Source organism: Lithobates pipiens, unplaced genomic scaffold (assembly GCF_037356315.1).
Source record: "Lithobates pipiens isolate NorthernLeopardFrog02 unplaced genomic scaffold, aLitPip1_a1.2 Scaffold_23, whole genome shotgun sequence".
Classification (NCBI taxonomy): domain Eukaryota; kingdom Metazoa; phylum Chordata; class Amphibia; order Anura; family Ranidae; genus Lithobates; species Lithobates pipiens.
The window spans coordinates 215,061,684-215,080,120 of NW_027507785.1; the positions used below are offsets into that span (position 1 = coordinate 215,061,684).

Here is an 18,437-nt window from a genome sequence, read left to right on the forward strand (position 1 = left end):
TAGACTGAGATCGTTTTTTTTTATCTCAGGCTTTCCAAATTAGAAAGGAGATGTGGGGTTATAGACCCCACATCTTTCCATGAAGAGGATGTGCCATGCCCTATTTCTATTACACGGGATGTTTACATTCCTTGTAATAGGAATAAAAGTGATCACTTTTTTTTTTTTTTGAAGGGAAAGCGTAAAAATATTTTTTTTTAAATAAAATAAACAAACAAAAAAATGTATATTTAAAGCGCCCCCCGTCCCCTAGTGCTCCCACGCAGAAGTGAACACATATGTAGGCCGCACCTGCATATGTACACGAAGTTCAAATCACACATGTGAGATTTCACCACAAATGTTACAGTGAGAGCAATAATTCTAGCGCAAGCCCACTTCTAACACTAAACTGGTAACATGTAAAAAATTTCAAGTGTAGCCTATGGAGATTTTTAACCGCTTCCCACCCGCCCTATAGCCAAATGACGGCTTTAGAGTGGGCGCTTTCATCCGGGAGTGTTTACTTCCGCAATGCGCGCCGCCGCGGGCACGCATCGGGGAAGTTTTGTTTTTGCCGTGTCCCCCGGAGACAGGCAAACACAGATCGCTGTAAACGTCCAATCACAGCGGCCGTTTACAGCGCGATCGGCATGTCCAATGTGAGATCTCTCAGCGCCGCTCTCCCTCCTCAAACAGACAGCGTGTGAGAGGGGAGAGATGAACGGCTTTTTTTTTTTAAAAAGTGCCATCCGCCCCAGTGCCATCCGCCCCAGTGCCATGCTCCCCCAGTGCCATCCGCCCCCAGTGCTATCTGCCCCGCCCCCAGTGCTATCCGCTACCTGCCCCCAGTGCCAGTGCCACCTGTTGTCAGTGCCATTTGTCCCCAGTGCCATCTGTCATCAGTGCCACGTATAAGTGCCATCTGTCATCAGTGCCACGTGTCTTCAGTGCCACATAGTGCCATCTGTCATCAGTGCCACATATTAGTGCCATCTGTCATCAGTGCCACGTATCAGTGCCATTTGTCATCAGTGCCTGTCAGTGTCACGTGCCATCTGTTGTCAGTGTCACGTGTCATCAATGCCACTTATCAGTGCCATCTGTCATCAGTGTCACGCATCATCGGTGCCACGTATTAGTGCCATCTGTCATCGGTGCCACGTATTAGTGCCATCTGTCAACAGTGCCACATATTAGTGCCATCTGTCATCAGTGCCACGTATTAGTGCCACGTGTCATCAGTGCCACGTATAAGTGTCATCATTGCCACCTATCAGTGCCATCTGTCATCAGTGTCACGTGTCATTGTCCTGGTGCTCCAGGGCCTTCAAAAGTGTAATAGGTAGTCAACAAGTTAGATGTGTAATTTATGCTCCTAGAACACCTGATGGCGCTCCCTGCATGTTGGGCCTCTCTATGTGGCCAGGCTGTGAAAAAGTCCCACACATGTGGTATTGTAATACCCAGGAGGAGTAGCAGAATTTTTTTGGGGGTGTCATTTGTGGTATACACATGCCATGTGAGAGAAATAACCTATTACAATGACAATTTTGTGGAAAAAATTAAAAAAAATTTAAAATCTTAATTTTGCAAAGAATTGTGGGAAAAAATATGACAACATCAAAAAGCTCACTATGTAAAAATACATTTTTTACCCCCCCCCTTATAAAAAGCTCACTATGCTTCTTACTAAATACCTTGGAATGTCTACTTTCCAAAAAGGGGTCATTTGGGGGGTATTTGTACTTTCCTGACTTGTTCGGGTCACAAGAAATGAGATAGGCCACCAGTACATCAGATGTGATCAATTTTGTATGATTCGCACCACAGCTTGTAGACTCTCTAACTTTCACAAAGACCAAATAATATCCACTAATTTGGGTTATTTTTACCAAAGATATGTAGCAGTATAAATTGTGGCCAAAATTTATGAAGAAAAATTAATAATTTGCATAAGTTTGTCACAGAAACAAAGAAATATGAGTTTTTTTTCTAAATTTTCGGCTTTTTTCATTTATAGCGCAAAAAATAAAAACCCCAGAGGTGATCAAATACCACCAAAAGAAAGCTCTATTTGTGGTAAAAAAAGGACAAAAAATTCATTTGGGTACAGTGTTGCATGACTGAGTAATTGTCATTCAAAATGTGAGAGCACCAAAAGCTAAAAATTGGTCTGGGCAGGAAGGGTGTTTAAGTGCCCAGTAAGCAAGTGGTTAAGTAATCTAGTTTTTCACAATTCCACGAGTGTGTGCATATTTAAAGCGTGACATCATCTAGGTATCTATTTACTGGGGCCACCATATTAGTTACATTTTTTAACCACTTGTCTATAAAAAAAAAAAAGTGATGAGTTAAAAATGAATAAAAAAACTCAATGGGATTTCTATTCCTTCAGTTTTTTTGACGGGTCTCTCCAATAGTATGTCGAAGTCTATGGTCCTGTTCAGTTTGTAGTAAGAGTCTTACTGATGGGATGAATGAAGAGCCCGTGTTGTGTCAAATACTGTCCCCCATCGCATAGTGTCCATCCTGTACTGCGCTTGCGCAGTATGGAGGACAAGGAGACTCTGAAAGTCTCCGAAGATGAACGGCGACTGCGCACTGAGTCCAGGTTCAAGCCCCACCATCCAAATGGACATAGAGATAGAATAAAAAATTGCCGAGCGAAGCTAGGCTGTGCCCAAAGCGTGGCGAGCCAAGCGAGGCCCTCAAGGGGCCCTCTTACTAAGTGCTACCGTATGGGTGGTGGCGGCTGATGAAGTTTCAGGATGGGGGGCGCCAGACCCCGCCCTTCCTTTTTGACCCCTCCCACTTGATGAAAATGGCGTGGTTTCAGCGAAATAGTGGGTGTAGCTCTAAGGCGGTGTGGTTAGTGTCTGAAATGAACGAGGGACAGAGGGAGAGGGAGAGAGGGATGGAGGGACAGAAGGGACAGATCCTACACAACAATAGAAATATGTGTATTCTAGAAAGTTTAACAATCAGCAGATTTCAGACACCTGGTGTTAGCACTTCAATCATCCCGCCACCATGGTTGTTATGGTGTCAGGATGATTGAAGCGCATTATTTCTATTATAGCATTGTAATATAAAACTAAATCATTTAACTCACTCTAATGCAGAATCAGTGGGAGCCCTGAGCGTGTCACTAGCCACGTCACCTGCCACCAGATGCCATCAGGTGTCCCCAGCTGAGCCCCTCCTTACATGCAGCCTGTGTCCCACCAAATGCAGCCTGTGTCACCATCAATTGCAGCAGTATGTGTCATCACCAAATTGCAGCAGTATGTGTCATCACCAAATTGCAGCAGCATGTGTCATCACCAAATTGCAGCAGCATGTGTCATCACCAAATTGCAGCAGCATGTGTCACCATCAAATTGCAGCAGCATGTGTCACCATCAAATTGCAGGGGCATGTGTCACCATCAATTGCAGCAGCATGTGTCACCATCAAATTGCAGCAGCATGTGTCACCATCAGTTGCAGCAGCATGCATCCCACCAAATTGCAGCAGCATGTGTCCCACCAAATTGCAGCAGCATGTGTCCCACCAAATTGCAGCAGCATGTGTCCCACCAAGTTGCAGCAGCAGGTATTCCACCAAGTTGCAGCAGCAGGTATTCCACCAAGTTGCAGCAGCATGTGTCCCACCAAGTTGCAGCAGCATGTGTCCCACCAAGTTGCAGCAGCATGTTTCCCACCAAGTTGCAGCAGCATGTGTCCCACCAAGTTGCAGCAGCATGTGTCCCACCAAGTTGCAGCATCATGTGTCACCAAGTTAGAGCAGTATGTGTCACCAATTTGCAGCAGAATGTGTCCCAACAAGTTGCAGCAGCCTCACATCAAACCCCCCTTACTTACCTTGCAGTGTGTTGTCCTCTCCAGCGATGTCTCCTCATACTTCCTGGTTCCTATCTCCTGGGTGCAATTGGAGAGAGAAAACAGGAAGTGACATCATCACAGATGTCAATCAAACCGCCCGGCGGTAGTAATATATACTACGAACGGGCGAAAGCTACTCGGCACTTCACAAAGCGCTGCAAGGCAGGCTATATGCCCACAAATGAAGCGCCACGTCTGCAATCTCGTGATTGCATAGACGTGGCGCTTCCCATAGGTGCAATGTGTCCGGAGTCGGACAGTGTCCGGCCTCCAAACACAATGCACTTACGGACTTTTTTTTCTTTTTTTTTTTAAAGGGCCAGCTTTAAAATATATATATATATATATATATATATATATATATATATATATATATATATATATATATATATAATTTTTTTTTTTACTGCCTGGACAAGGGGGGTGGACGGGCCGCCCCTGCGTATGGTGCTTGAACCTGGACTCAGTGCACCGTTCATCTTCAGAGACTCTCGGAGTCTCCTTGACCTCCGTACTGCGCAAGCACTGCGCCTGCGCAGTACGGGGCAGACACTATCCGATGGGGGGACAGTTTTTGGCAGAACACCGGTCTGGCAGAAGCTGTGCCATCAATGAGAGCAATTTCTCGATATCCCCTGCAGACAGATAATACAAACAGAATGTTGCACAGGGAAGACACATATGGAGAGGTATTGGTGTTGCACACCTCAATGTAGACACAACAAATGATGTTTTTTAGGCAGCAATTGTCAAGTAATTAGGAAAATAAACATGAATTTAAAAAGAATAAATTATTTTTAAATTCTGTGTTTTAAATGCTTTGCTCTTCCTCAGCTGTGGCTCATCATTCTGCACAATTCCTGACCCTCTTCTATCGGATTCCGGCCGGAGCAGAAGAAGCTAACGGAAAATCTCTGAAGATGAATGGCGCCTGAGCCGTGAGTGAAGGTGGTAGCCCCACCATCCAAGTGGACATAGCGCTTGGCTCTTTAATATTCCGACTCTATGTCCACTTGGATGGTGGGGCTAGAACCTGTACACAGCGGACACTATCAGATGGGAGACTGTATATGATAGGACACCGGAAGGAGCCGAGGATGAGAGAAGGCGGACAGGAAGAGGGCAGAACCTCCGATCCGCCCTCCTGAGAGGTGGGGTAGGGCTTGATCTATAGTGTAGGGTGGGTACTCCTGCGCTAAAAGGAATTTGTGATATATACAGAATAGTGGGTGCTGCATCCACCGTATGGACCAAACTCATGTCCAAATTTATGTAATTTGTGGAGGGAGGGGGGTGGTGTTGCGCTCCTTCTAATATATTTTTCTCTTGTGGTGTGTTACCACGATATTGCCAAAGTATCAGTTATATGCCCGACAATTGACGATAAGGTGCATAGGTGCAAAATCAATAAATAATCTTAAATTACTTAACAAGTGTGTTAAAAAAGCATAATAGTTTTAAAACAACGGAAGACAAAATAAACAATATCTGAGTGATATCAGCAAAAACAAAATTGTAGCTAAAGGTGGCTATATCACTGTGCAATATATATAAAACATAAGTGAATGGTTCATAAAGTGACTGGTATGCAAATGAATAAAGCAAAAAAGATGTGATTCAAAATATATAAATAGCGTATACACAAATATTTTCAATCATCTAACTAAACAAATATTCAGTGTGGTATTGGATTATTTTTTTTGATCCTTAATCCAATGTGCAAATATTGGTGCAAACGTGCAAAGTGTTTCACTGGAACACTGTGTATAGCTGTCTTGGCATTAAAGTGACATGTGTCACTGATCCCAGTCGAAGTCACGTGCCGTGACGTAACGCGTAGGATCCGAGGCTAACCAGACACCGGAACAGACGCTCAGACATTGAGACACGAGCTCGGTGCTCGTTTTTACAACGCCAGTATAACCCCACAGAAATGTGAGTTTTTAAACATATGCAAATAAAAGTTTTACTTTAATTTAAAATACTACACCATGGTGGGCCTGTTTTATCTTTTTTAAATGCATATTGAGAATGCTATGATCTGAGGTACCCAGTGAAAGAGAGGAAGAAAAGGATCACCCCTACCTCTCCCCCCCCCCCATCCCCCTGGCTCCACTTAAAAGTGAACGAACGCCCAGGAAAAGACCGAGTTGAAGGGACCCCCCCTCCTCCTAAAGATTACTCTGCTACACGCTGTTTACCTTACAGCAGTGAGGTAATCATTTATTTCTACCACGGGTGTCACTGACACTGAAGATCTATCCTATTTTTTGCACTTAAAGGCACAGTGTCACTTTAATGCCAAGACAGCTATACACAGTGTTCCAGTGAAACACTTTGCACGTTTGCACCAATATTTGCACATTGGATTAAGGATCAAAAAAAATTCAATACCGCACTGAATATTTATTTAGTTAGATGATTGAAAATATTTGTGTATATGCTATTTATATATTTTGAATCACATCTTTTTTGCTTTATTCATTTGCATACCAGTCACTTTATGAACCATTCACTTATGTTTTATATATATTGCACAGTGATATAGCCACCTTTAGCTACAATTTTGGGGCTTGATCTATGTTCACAGTGTATGGTACCTGGAGATCTGCTCCGTAGAGGAACCATTACCAAGACTGCCCCCTACGGGCCATCTACTGCCAACCGAGTCTTCAGTACTACACAGACAGCTATTCCCCCCTATATACCAGCTATACACCCCTATATATATATGGGGGGTGTATGTAGCTGTCTGTGTTGTTAATGAAGATTATATATATATATATATATATATATATATATATATATATATATATATATATACATATATATATTACTATACACTCCCCATTTATATACTATACCATTATATATACATATACCATTTATATATTACTATACACCCCCCATACACACACATATATATACAATGGCCACAAGTGGCTGCATTTGATGGCACAGTGGCTGCAATTGAGGGCACAAGTGGCTGCATATGATAGGCACAAGTGGCTGCATATGATGGGACACAAGTGGTGGCATATGATGGGCACACGTGGCTGCATTTTATGGGCACAGTGGCTGCATCTGATGGGCACAGGTGGCTGCAATTGATGGCACAGTGGCTATAATTAAGGAAACAAGTGGCTGCATTTGATGGGCACAGTGGCTGCATTTGATTGCACAGTGGCTGCATTTGATGGGCGCAATGGCTGCAATTGATGATACAGTGGCTGCATTTGATGGGCACAGTGGCTGCATTTGATGGGCGCAATGGCTGCAATTGATGATACAGTGGCTGCATTTGATGGGCACAGTGGCTGCATTTGATGGGCACAATGGCCGCAATTGATAGGTGCAATGGCTGCATTTGATGGCACAGTAGCAGCATTTGATGGGCACAGTGGCTGCATATGTTGGGCACAAGTGGCTGCATTTGATTGGCACAGTGGCTGCAAATGATGGCACAGTGGCTGCATACGATGGGCACAAGTGGCTGCATTTGAGGGCACAAGCGGCTGCATATGATAGGCACAAGTGGCTGCATATAATGGGACACAAGTGGCGGCATTTGATGAGCACAACTGGCTGAATATAATGGGCACAACTGACTGAATATGATGGGGCACAACTGGCTGAATATGATGGGCACAATGGCTGCAATTGATGGTACAGTGGCTGCATATGATAGGTACAAGTGGCTGCATTTGATGGCACAATGGCTGCAATTGATGGGCACAGTGGCTGCATTTGATGGAACAGTGGCTGAAATTGATGGACACAATGGTTGCAATTGATGGCACAGTGGCTGCATTTCATGGGCACAGTGGCTGCATTTCATGGGCACAATGGTTGCAATTGATGGGCACAGTGGCTACCTTTGATGGGAAAAGTGGCTGCATTTGATGGGCACAATGGCTGCAATTGATGGCACAGTGGCTGCATTTGATGGGCACAATGGCTGCAATTTATGGCACATTGGCTGCATTTGATGGGCACAGTGGCTGCAATTGATGGGCACAAGTGGCTGCATTTGATGGCACAGGGGCTAGATTTGATGGACACGATGGCTGCAATTGATGGAACAGTGGCTGAAATTGATGGGCACAATGGTTGCAATTGATGGCACAGTGGCTGCATTTCATGGGCACAGTGGCTGCATTTCATGGGCACAATGGCTACATTTGATAGGCAAAGTGGCTGCATTTGATGGGCACAATGGCTGCAATTGATGGCACAGTGGCTGCATTTGATGGGCACAATGGTTGCAATTTATGGCACATTGGCTGCATTTGATGGGCACAGTGGCTGCAATTGATGGGCACAAGTGGCTGCATTTGATGGCACAGTGGCTAGATTTGATGGGCACAATGGCTACAATTGATGGCACAGTGGCTGAAATTGATGGGCACAAGTGGCTGCATTTGATGGCACAGTGGCTGCATTTGATGGGCACAATGGCTGCAACTGATGGCACAGTGGCTCCAATTGATGGGCACAAGTGGCTGCATTTGATGTCACAGTGGCTGCATTTGATGTCACAGTGGCTGCATTTGATGGCACAATGGCTGCATTTGATGGGCACAATGGCTGCATTTGATGGCACAGTGGCTGCAATTGATGGGCACAATGGCTGCAATTGATGGCACAGTGGCTGCATTTGATGGGCACAATGGCTGCAATTGATGGCACAGTGGCTGCATTTGATGGGAACAATGGCTGCATTTGATGGGAACAATGGCTGCATTTCATGGGCACAGTGGCTGCATTTGATGGCACAGTGGCTGCAATTGATGGCACAGTGGCTGCATTTGATGTGCACACTGGCTGCAATAGATGGGCACAGTAGCTGCAATTGATGGGTTTTTCCAGTATTTTTCAGTTTGTTTGCGCCCCAACCCCTCAAAAAAAATTTGAGCACCAGCCGCCACTGATCAGGGGGAGATCTTAACCACTTAAGCCCCAAACCATTTTGCAGCTAAAGGACCAGGCCCCTTTTTGAAATTCGGCACGGCGTTGCTTTAACTGACAATTGCACAGATGTGCGATGTGGCTCCTAAACAAAATTGGCATCCTTTTTTTCCCCACAAATAGAGCTTTCTTTTGGTGGTATTTGATCACCTCTGCAGTTTTTATTTTTTGTGCTATTAACAAAAATAGAGAAACAATTTTGAAAAAAATGCAATTTTTTTTACTTTTTGCTATAATAAATATCCCCCAAAAATATGAAAAAAAAAAATTTCCTCAGTTTAGGCCAATACTTATTCTTCTACATATTTTTGGTAAAAAAAAAATCACAATAAGCTTTTCTTGATTGGTTTGCGCAAAAGTTATAGCGTCTACAAAATAGGGGACAGTTTTATGGCACTTTTATTTATAATTATTTTTTTTACTAGTAATGGTGGCGATCAGCGATTTTTATTATCACTGAAACATTATGGCGGACACGTCGGACAATTTTGACACATTTTTGGGACCATTGACATTTATACAGCGATCAGTGCGATTAGAAATGCATTGATTACTGTAAAAATGTCACTGGCAATGAAGGGGTTAACACTAGGGGGCAGTGTAGGGGTTAAGTGTGACCTAATGTGCGTTTTTTTTTTACTGTAGGGGAGTGGCTTGGTGTGTGACATCACGGATCGTCGTTCTCTATGACAGGGAACAGACGATCAGTGACAAGCTCACTAGGAAGCACGGAGAGAGGTTTGTTTACACTTACCTATCCCCGTTCTTCAGCTCTGTGACCCGATCGTGGGACACCGGCGGCGATCGAGTCCACGGGTCCCGCGGCCACGGTCACGGAGCTCAGTACCGGGTCGCAAGTGCGCCGCCGGCGGTGCGCGCACGATCCACAGCTGGGCTCTTAAAGGGCAACGTACCTGTACGTGCTTGTGCCCAGCCGTGCCATTCTGCCGTATATTGGTGCGAGGAGGTCCTTAAGTCGTTAAAGCAGCAGCTGGAGATCTCTATTTACTGTATGTTTGTCTATAAAAGTGCAGGTGTTTTATTAGAAGATGTTATTTCTGTTAGTGTCCTTATTTTCAAGATTTCCCCCATCACGTCTTGTTGTGGTGACACCGGGACAACGAATGAGAGAGTGCAACTGTTATTGGGACAGATACACCAACACCAATAAAAACCTTAAGGATAACCTCTACCTAATCTATAATATAAATGTGCATTTTTTTATTTTGCTACCTAAATCTTCCTAACATGACCCCTCTCCCACAATTTAAAAAAAAAAAAAGTGTTGGCTGTAGCTGGGTTTTAAGGTAATCCAGATGGACTTTCAAAATGTAGTATTGTTTTCTGGACATCATTGGCTACATGTGAATTTGTGATGCTTGCTGCTAAAAGAGCTGTATTTTTAGCTTACATAGAAACAGAAAAGTGATGGCAGTAAAAAAACAAATGGTCCATCAAGTATGATTTTTTTTTTCTTTTTTCTTTATACAGGTTTTTGTATATTTTTTTAAACCTTTTTTGTCTGAGTATTGATCTATGTTCCAAACATGTTTGAAGCCATTACAGTTGACTGACTCTCTACCTCTGCTGGAAGTCTATTTCAGGTATCAACTAACCTTTCAGTAAAATAATAATTTCTAAGATAAGTTTTAAACTTTACTCCTGTTAGTTTGAGGTTATGTCACTGTGTTCCCAATTTTGGCTTCATTTTGAAAATTCTGCCCTTTTGAACCTTATTCACTGGCTTGATGTATTTAAAGGTTTCGGTCGTGTCTCCCCTTTCCCTTCTTTCCTTTAGACCAGGAGTCTCCAAACTTTCTAAAGAAAGTGGCAGTTTACTGTCCTTCAGACTTTAGGGGAGCCAGACTGTGCCAAGTGGGAGTAAACAATGCCTGATCTTTGGTATTAGGAGGAGAAATCATTTTGCTGTCAGTGGAAGGAATTATGCCACATTGTTGGTGTCAGTGGAAGAAATAGTGCCCAATTGTTAAATGTCTCAAGGGCTGGCTAAAGGCTAGCACAGGGCCTCATCCAGCCCCAGGGCTGAAGTTTGGAGACCACTTCTCTAGACTTTACATATTAAGTTCCTGAAGTCTCTCCTGATATTTTTTATCTCTCACACCTTTCAGCATTTTTGTTACCCTTCTCTAGACTCATTCTATCGTATCAATATCTTTGTGTAAGTGAGGTCTCCAGAACTGGACACAGTATTCTAAATGATATCTCCGTAAAGATCTATATAGGGCAGTGATGGCGAACCTATGGCACGCGTGCCACAGCTGGCACCCAGAGCCATCTCTGTGGGCACGCGAGAGGGTCCTGGTTCACGGTGGGGAGAACATGGCAGCAAACAGCGGCGAGGTACAGGAAATGAACTGCACGAGTGAGTGGGTGGCTCCGCAGCCTCCGCGCGGAAGGCTACAGACCTGAGAACGTGTGAGGGAGAGAAGCAGGCAGCGGCGAGGTGTGGGAAACTGTCTGCACGAGTGAGTGGGCGGCCCCACATTCTCCGCGTGGTAGGCTACATGCCTGACACCACGCACGGGAGGGAGAGAAGAGCTTCACTGCTTCATTGTATGGCTGAAGAGGGGCGCAGCATCCCTGGCGCCTTCCAGAACTTGAACTCCTCAAACCTCCTTCAACAGTGAGGCCCGGAGAACAGACTGACTGTGGGCCCAGTAGACAAGGACAGGCGAGAGGCACAGGCTGTGAGGGAGCCGCTGGATGGAACAGGGATGGAGACAGGTACCGGGCACAATTATACACTGAATACCTGCAGACGAAGACTGGGGCTGGGAGGCAGAGCAGGGATTGCAGATAAGGACATAGCTAGAGGTCTCCCTTTCTCTCAGCTCTCCACTTTTTCAGCCCCCGTGTCCCCCCCTCTCTCTCTGTGTCCTCTCTCTGTCCCCTCTCTCTCTCTCTCTCTCTCTCTGTCCCTCTCTCTCTCTCTCTGTGCCCCCCTCTCTCGCTCTATGTGTCCCCTCTCTCTCTCTCTCTCTCTCTGTGTCCCCCCCCCCTCTCTCTCTCTCTCTCTTTGTGTCCCCCCTCTCTCTCTGCCCCCCCCTCTCTGTCCCCTCTTTCTCTGTGCCCTCCCCTTTATCTCTGTCCCATATCTTTCTCTCTGTCCCATATCTCTCTCTCTCTGCCCCCCCTCTCTCTCAGCATCTCTCACACTCCTACCCCTCTGTGTGCCCCCATCTTTCTGCCCCCCTCTCTCTCTGCCCCCCTGTGTGTCGCCTATCTCTATCTATCTGTCCCCCCTCACTCTCTGTCACCTTTCTCTCTCTATGTGTCCTCTCTCTCTCTCTCTCTCTCTCTCTCTGCCCCCTCTCTCTCTCATCATCTCTCACACCTCTCCCCCTCTGTCTCCCCTCTCCCTCTCCGTCCCCCCTCTCTCTCTGCCCCCCATGTGTCCCCCCTCTCTGTGTGTGCCCCCTATCTCTATCTATCTGTCCCCCCCTCACTCTCTGTCACCTTTCTCTCTCTATGTGTGCTCTCTCTCTCTGTCCCCTCTCTCTCTTTCACTGTGCCCTCCCCTTTATCTCTGTCCCATCTCTCTCTCTGCCCCCTCTCTCTCTCAGCATCTCTCACACCCCTCCCCCTCGCCCTCTCTGTCCCCCCTCTCTCTCTGCCCCCCGTGTGTCCCTCCTCTCTGTGTGTGCCCCCATCTCTATCTATCTGTCCCCCCTCACTCTCTGTCACCTTTCTCTCTCTATGTGTCCTCTCTCTCTTTCTCTCACAGCCCCCTTTCTCGCTCTCTCACAAACCCCTATCTCACAACCCCCTCTCTCTCACACACAACCCCCTCTCTCTCTTACACACACCCCCATATCTCTCACACACCCACTCTCTTTTTCTCAGCACCCCTCTCTCGTGAATTGCCGTGTTGGCACTTTACAACACAAAACCAACTTATTTATTTCAGTTTGGGCACTCAGACTCAAAAAGGTTCGCCATCACTGATATAGGGGAATCGGTACCTGCTTCCTCCTACTGGCGACCCCTCTAATAATGCTCTACTGTGTAGAGCAGACTATACCTTAGAGAACTCAGGGAAACATTGTGGTTGATTTACTAAAGAAGACTGCGCACTTTGCAAAGTAATAAATCAACAATATTCTTCTAGCGCCAGGGACTGGGACATCAAATGGACTGGGACACATGTAGGATATACTGAGAACAACCAAAAAGCAGCTGTGTGGATAAGCACACCAGGAGTGGTGTGGAAAAAGCACAAACATTAAGAGATGACCACAACTAAAAGCGTTGATCATGACTGCCTCATATAAAAATGATCTTGGATGAATTGAGTGAATTAAAATCATAAGTCAATTTATTGATGTATAACAGATAATATCCAACAATAAAAAAAACTCCTCACGTGTAAGAATCGCATGTGCAACATAAATGCCACTGTTTCAGTACCTTGTGGAGCATTGAAGGGAGAACCAACTGTATGGAGCCTTGCTGCAGTGGTTAGGGAACCCTTGTATGGCAAGCATGCTCCGCCTTGCAGGAGAAGCGGGTATAAGCAGAGCTAATACGGTGATCAAATGGCATCAAACAGGGTTCCGGGAGTGAGCAGAAGACTGGCCGTGATGGAAGAGGCCGTAGACAGATGGAAACATCACCAGTCATGTTCGGCAGACGAAAACACCCAGGCGTGACATCATACGCTCGGGGAGCGGTTCTGGGGTGAGGCTTGAAACAGAGTGATGGATGAAGCGCAAGCCGAAGAAAAAGGAAGAAAGATGGAGGCTGTTGTCAGCAGTTGCATTCTGGAAATGCAGATGCTCCAGACCTTAGTAAGTGAGGTAAGGCTTCACTTTGCAAGGAATACCCAATCACGTGCAAGGAAAATAAAAAAAGGTGAATTTTTGCTTGATTGGATAATGGAAGTCAGCATAGCTTCTGCTCATTTACTAAGCTCTGCAAAGTGCACTGTCTATTTGCCTTTAGTAAATCAACCCCATTGTGTGCAGTGTGGGGAAGAGGAGCTCAGCAGGCCAGGCACAGCTTCCAAAACAGCCTAGGGGGGTACAACTGAAACTGGCGGCCCCCAGATCCAGCTCTGGTCTGCACCTTGGAGAACGGGTGCCAGGAGGAAAATTTTAAGAAATTATTGCTAAGCCAAATGGAGGACCGGCACTACCGGCAGCAAAGAAGAGGACAGCACTGCATCTAATGTCTGAATTTTTCATATACTGCATAAGGGGGGACACTATATGAATTTTATTTGTAGAAAAATACACCTGTTCTTAGCAAAGGAGAAAGTCAAGCACTGTATTACCCGGTTAGTGTATCCATAAAATGTACATATATCAATGTCAACAGCAAAGCGTTCGGCCAAAGAGACTGTTTGCACTTAAGATGGTGTTTCATGATATCACAGACTTCATCATTGCAAAGAGAATATCCAAGGAAGAAAAGCTTGGAGTATTGCTATCACAAAAGTAATACCAAAAACAAGTAACCCTGTGACCCAACTGGAGGTCTCTCCCAGAGACAATTTTATTGGAGATATAGAGAAAGATGGCTATGGTCTCTTACTTAGATTTCCCACATGTACAGCTGAGAAAAGACAATAAGATGCCCTGCTAACTGGAATTAAGTGATGGAATACTGAATCTATAAGTATTGTATACAACTACTGACTACATGGCTGATGTGGGATTGAAGGGGTACCGAGATACTAAGGTATACTTATCTGACAGTAGCATTGCAGTGATTGTACAAAATTATACTGTTCTCTTTCTCCTCAAGTACATCTCCACTCCTGGTACTTTTGCACCCACCAGTATATGTAGGGGAGCTCCAGGTCTCATATGTGGCGCATTTGGATAATACAAGCAATTTTCACAGTTTTCTGAAATACCTGACACTCTCACAATGAAGCAGGTTGTGTGCTACATATGAGACACAGATATATCCTCACCCTACAAACCTATTGGGACTAAGTAGTAAAAAGCTATGTTGAAAGTCATACTGTAATATACCACAATAATAATTGGTTATTGGGAAAAACAAGGTACAGCATCCAGTATTGTTATGTGCCTCTCAATAAATGTGCACTCATATACATCATACATTTTTGAGAATTTAAAAATGATTTTAATTATTAACACTATACAATAAAGTCTATTCAATACTGTTTCTATATGACTTTGTATCAGAGCCTCAAAATCCACCAGTAAAAGGTTTTACGTAAGACACATACATACACATATATATATATACACACACAGTATATCAATATTTTATATTTTTTCATGTGACAACACTGAAAAAATGACACTTTGCTACAATGTAAAGTAGTGAGAGTACAGCTTGTATAACAGTGTAAGTTTGCTGTACCCTCAAAATAACTCAACACACACAGCCATTAATGTCTAAACCACTGGCAACAACAGTGAGTACACCTCTGAGTGAAAATGTCCAAATTGGGCCCAATTAGCCATTTCCCTCCCTGGTATCATGTAACTCATAAGTGTTACAAGTTCTTAGGTGTGAATGAGGAGCAGGTGTGTTAAATTTGGTGTTATCGCTCTCAATCTCTCATACTGCTCACTGGAAGTTCAACTTGATATCTCATGGCAAAGAACTCGTTGAGGATCTGAAAAAAAGAATTGTTGCTCTAGATAAAGATGGCCTAGGCCAGGAATATGCAATTAGTGGACCTCCAGCTGTTGCAAAACTACAAGTCCCGTCATGCCTCTGCCTCTGGGTGTCATGCTTGTGGCTGTCAGAGTCTCATGAGAGTTGTAGTTCTGCAACAGCTGGAGGTCTGCTAATTGCATATCCCTGGCTTAGGCTATAAGAAGATTGAAGACCCTGAAACTGAGCTGAAGCATGGTGGCCAAGACCATACAGCAGTTTAACAGGACAGGTTCTGCTCAAAACAGGTCTTGCCATGGTCGACCAAAGAAAATGAGTGCACATGCTCAGCGTCATATCCAGAGGTTGTCTTTGGGAAATGTATGAGTGTTGCCAGCATTTCTGCATAGGTTGAAGGGGTGGGGGGTCAGCCTGTCAGTGCTCAGATGATACACAGTTTGCTGAAGACAAGCAGACTAAGGACATGGATTACTGAAACCATGTCCTGTGGTCCGATGAGACCAAAATAAACGTATTTGGTTCAGATGGTGTCAAGCGTGTGTGGCGGCAACCAGGTGGGGAGTACAAAGGCAAGTGTGTCTTAACTACAGTCAAGCATGGTGGTGGGAGTGTCATGGTCTGGGGCTGCTTGAGTGCTGCCGGCACTGGAGTGCTACAGTTCATTGAGGTAACCACGAATGTCAACATGTACTGTGAAATACTGAAGCAGAGCATGATCCCCTCCCTTTGTAGACTGGGCCGCAGGGCAGTATTCCAATATGATAATGACCCCAAAGATGACCACTGCCTTGCTAAAGAAGCTGAGGGTAAAGGTGATGGACTGACCAAGCAGGTCTCTAGACCTAAACTCTATTGAGCATCTGTGGGGCATCCTCAAATGGAAGGTGGAGGAGCGCAAGGTCTCTAACATCCACCAGCTCCGTGGTGTTGTCATAGAGGAGTGGAAGAGGACACCAGTGGCAAACTGTGAAGCTCTGATGAACTCCATGCCCAAGAGGGTTAAGGAAATGCTGGAAAATAATGGTGGCTACACAAAATATTGGCACTTTGGGCCCAATTTGGACATTTTCACTTAAGGATGTACTCACTTTTGTTGCCAGCGGTTTAGACATTAATGGCTGTTTGCTGAGTTATTTTGGGGGGACAGCAAATTTACACTGTTATACAAGCTGTACACGTACTACTCTACAAAAATGTGAGGGGCGTACTCACTTTTGTGAGATACTATGTATGTATATATATATATATATATATATATATATATATATATATATATATATATATATATATATATATATAGGCTACAGTACATTTCAGCTTTGATAGCAAGTTGAGTAGACTGGGTTTCAGTCCTTTTAATTTTTTTCTAAAAAAAAAATGAAATTCAGATATTTCAAAACTAAGCATCTAAAAATGGGGCAATATGTATTACAATTGTATCAGATAAACATAATCAAAGTGTTTTTTTAAATTAAAGCATTGGCGAGTCCTTCTTGGTATCCTGATCTGCTTCTGTATCTAATTTGGGTGAGTCTGTGTTATTTTGCTGCACTTTGGGCAAAACATTGAGATTCATAAGATCAAAGGGAAAAGGTACTAGGAAGGTGGCAGGTTTTTCAGAAGTCATACACTGCAATGTGTGCAGGTAACGGAGTTGAACTGCAGTGGGGGATCCAGATAATGTTTCTGCTGCTACTTTCAGTGATTCAGACACAGTCTTCTCACATTCTGCTGCAAGAATCTGCCATAAAGCACAAAGTAATGATTACATGAGTCAAAGAATAATTAGAAATGCTTATCGCTATCTACCAAGCCTTAAAAAATATACCTTTACTTTAGCATGTCTTTGTGCTTCCGACTCAATGGCCATTGTCTGCTTGACCTCTTCTGGTAGTTTTACGTCTTTACTGCAAAGAATAACAGAATATTTCTCCATTACTCAGAAACAGTTATTTAATATGATTAGTGGGTCAAAATAGACATGCTTAGGTCTGCTACAGTGACAGTAAATAAAACATAAGAACTTGGGCCGCGTACACACGCGCGGACTGTTCGCCCAACTTTGTCCGTCCAACAGTTTCGGCAAACAGTCCGCTCAAAATTAGCATGGACGGACATGGCCACACACGACGAACGAACAGTTTGCTGAAACCGTGCGCGATGACGTGAACGGCACGTACGACGGGACGAAAAATACGACGTCCTATACACTGCATTACAACTTTCGGCGTGTAAATCCTTTCTGAGCATGCGCGGAACTTAGTTTGACGAACAAGCCTACACACGAGCGGACTGTTCGCTGAAACAAGGTTTCAGCGGACAGTTTTTCGGAAATTCCGTAAAACCTTGTTCGTCAAACTGTCCGCTGAAACTGTCCGCTGAAAGCCCACACACGAGCGGACTGTCCACCCAAACACTGTTCAGCGGACAAAGTTGGGCGAACAGTCCGCGCGTGTGTACGCGGCCTTGGAGTGTTGCAATGCTTATCCTCATGACATGTCACAGGAAGCACTCTCATGGCTAACAGAGGACAGAATTAGACTTGAAAAACTTAACATCAATAAGTCACCAGTACCAGGTGGCTTGCACCCAAGGGTACTTGGGGAACTCAGTCAAGTAATTGCCAGAACATTGTTCCTAATTTTTACAAACAGTCTACTGATTGGAATGATACCAGCTGATTGGAGAAAAGCCAATGTAGCACCAATATTTAAAAAAGGGCCAAGATACATCCCTGGGAATGACAGACCAGTTAGCCCAACATCAATTGTTTGCAAGCTATTGGAGGGGATGACAAGGGACTATATACAATATTTTAGTAATGACAAAAGGTATCATTAGCAGTAATCAGCATGGATTCATTAATAATCATTCTTGCCAAACCAATCTATTAACCTTCTATAAGGAGGTGAGCTGCCATCTAGATAAAGGAAGGCCCATAGACGTGGTGTATCTGGAATTTGCAAAAGCATTTGATAGTACATG

The 18,437-nt window shown here is 44.4% G+C and overlaps 1 protein-coding gene across 1 annotated transcript in view; it reads right to left on the minus strand.

The window, feature by feature from the left end:
- Positions 1–16,757: 16,757 nt before the first annotated feature.
- Positions 16,758–18,437, minus strand: part of NPHS2 (NPHS2 stomatin family member, podocin) — a 99,139-nt gene continuing 97,459 nt past the window's right edge. The window contains exons 7-8 of the mRNA XM_077452839.1: positions 17,281–17,359; positions 16,758–17,193 (exon numbers count right to left, since the gene is read on the minus strand). Coding sequence (XP_077308965.1) covers positions 16,924–17,193; positions 17,281–17,359 — 349 coding nt within the window. The 3' untranslated portion in view covers positions 16,758–16,923. The remainder of the gene's footprint in view (positions 17,194–17,280; positions 17,360–18,437) is intronic.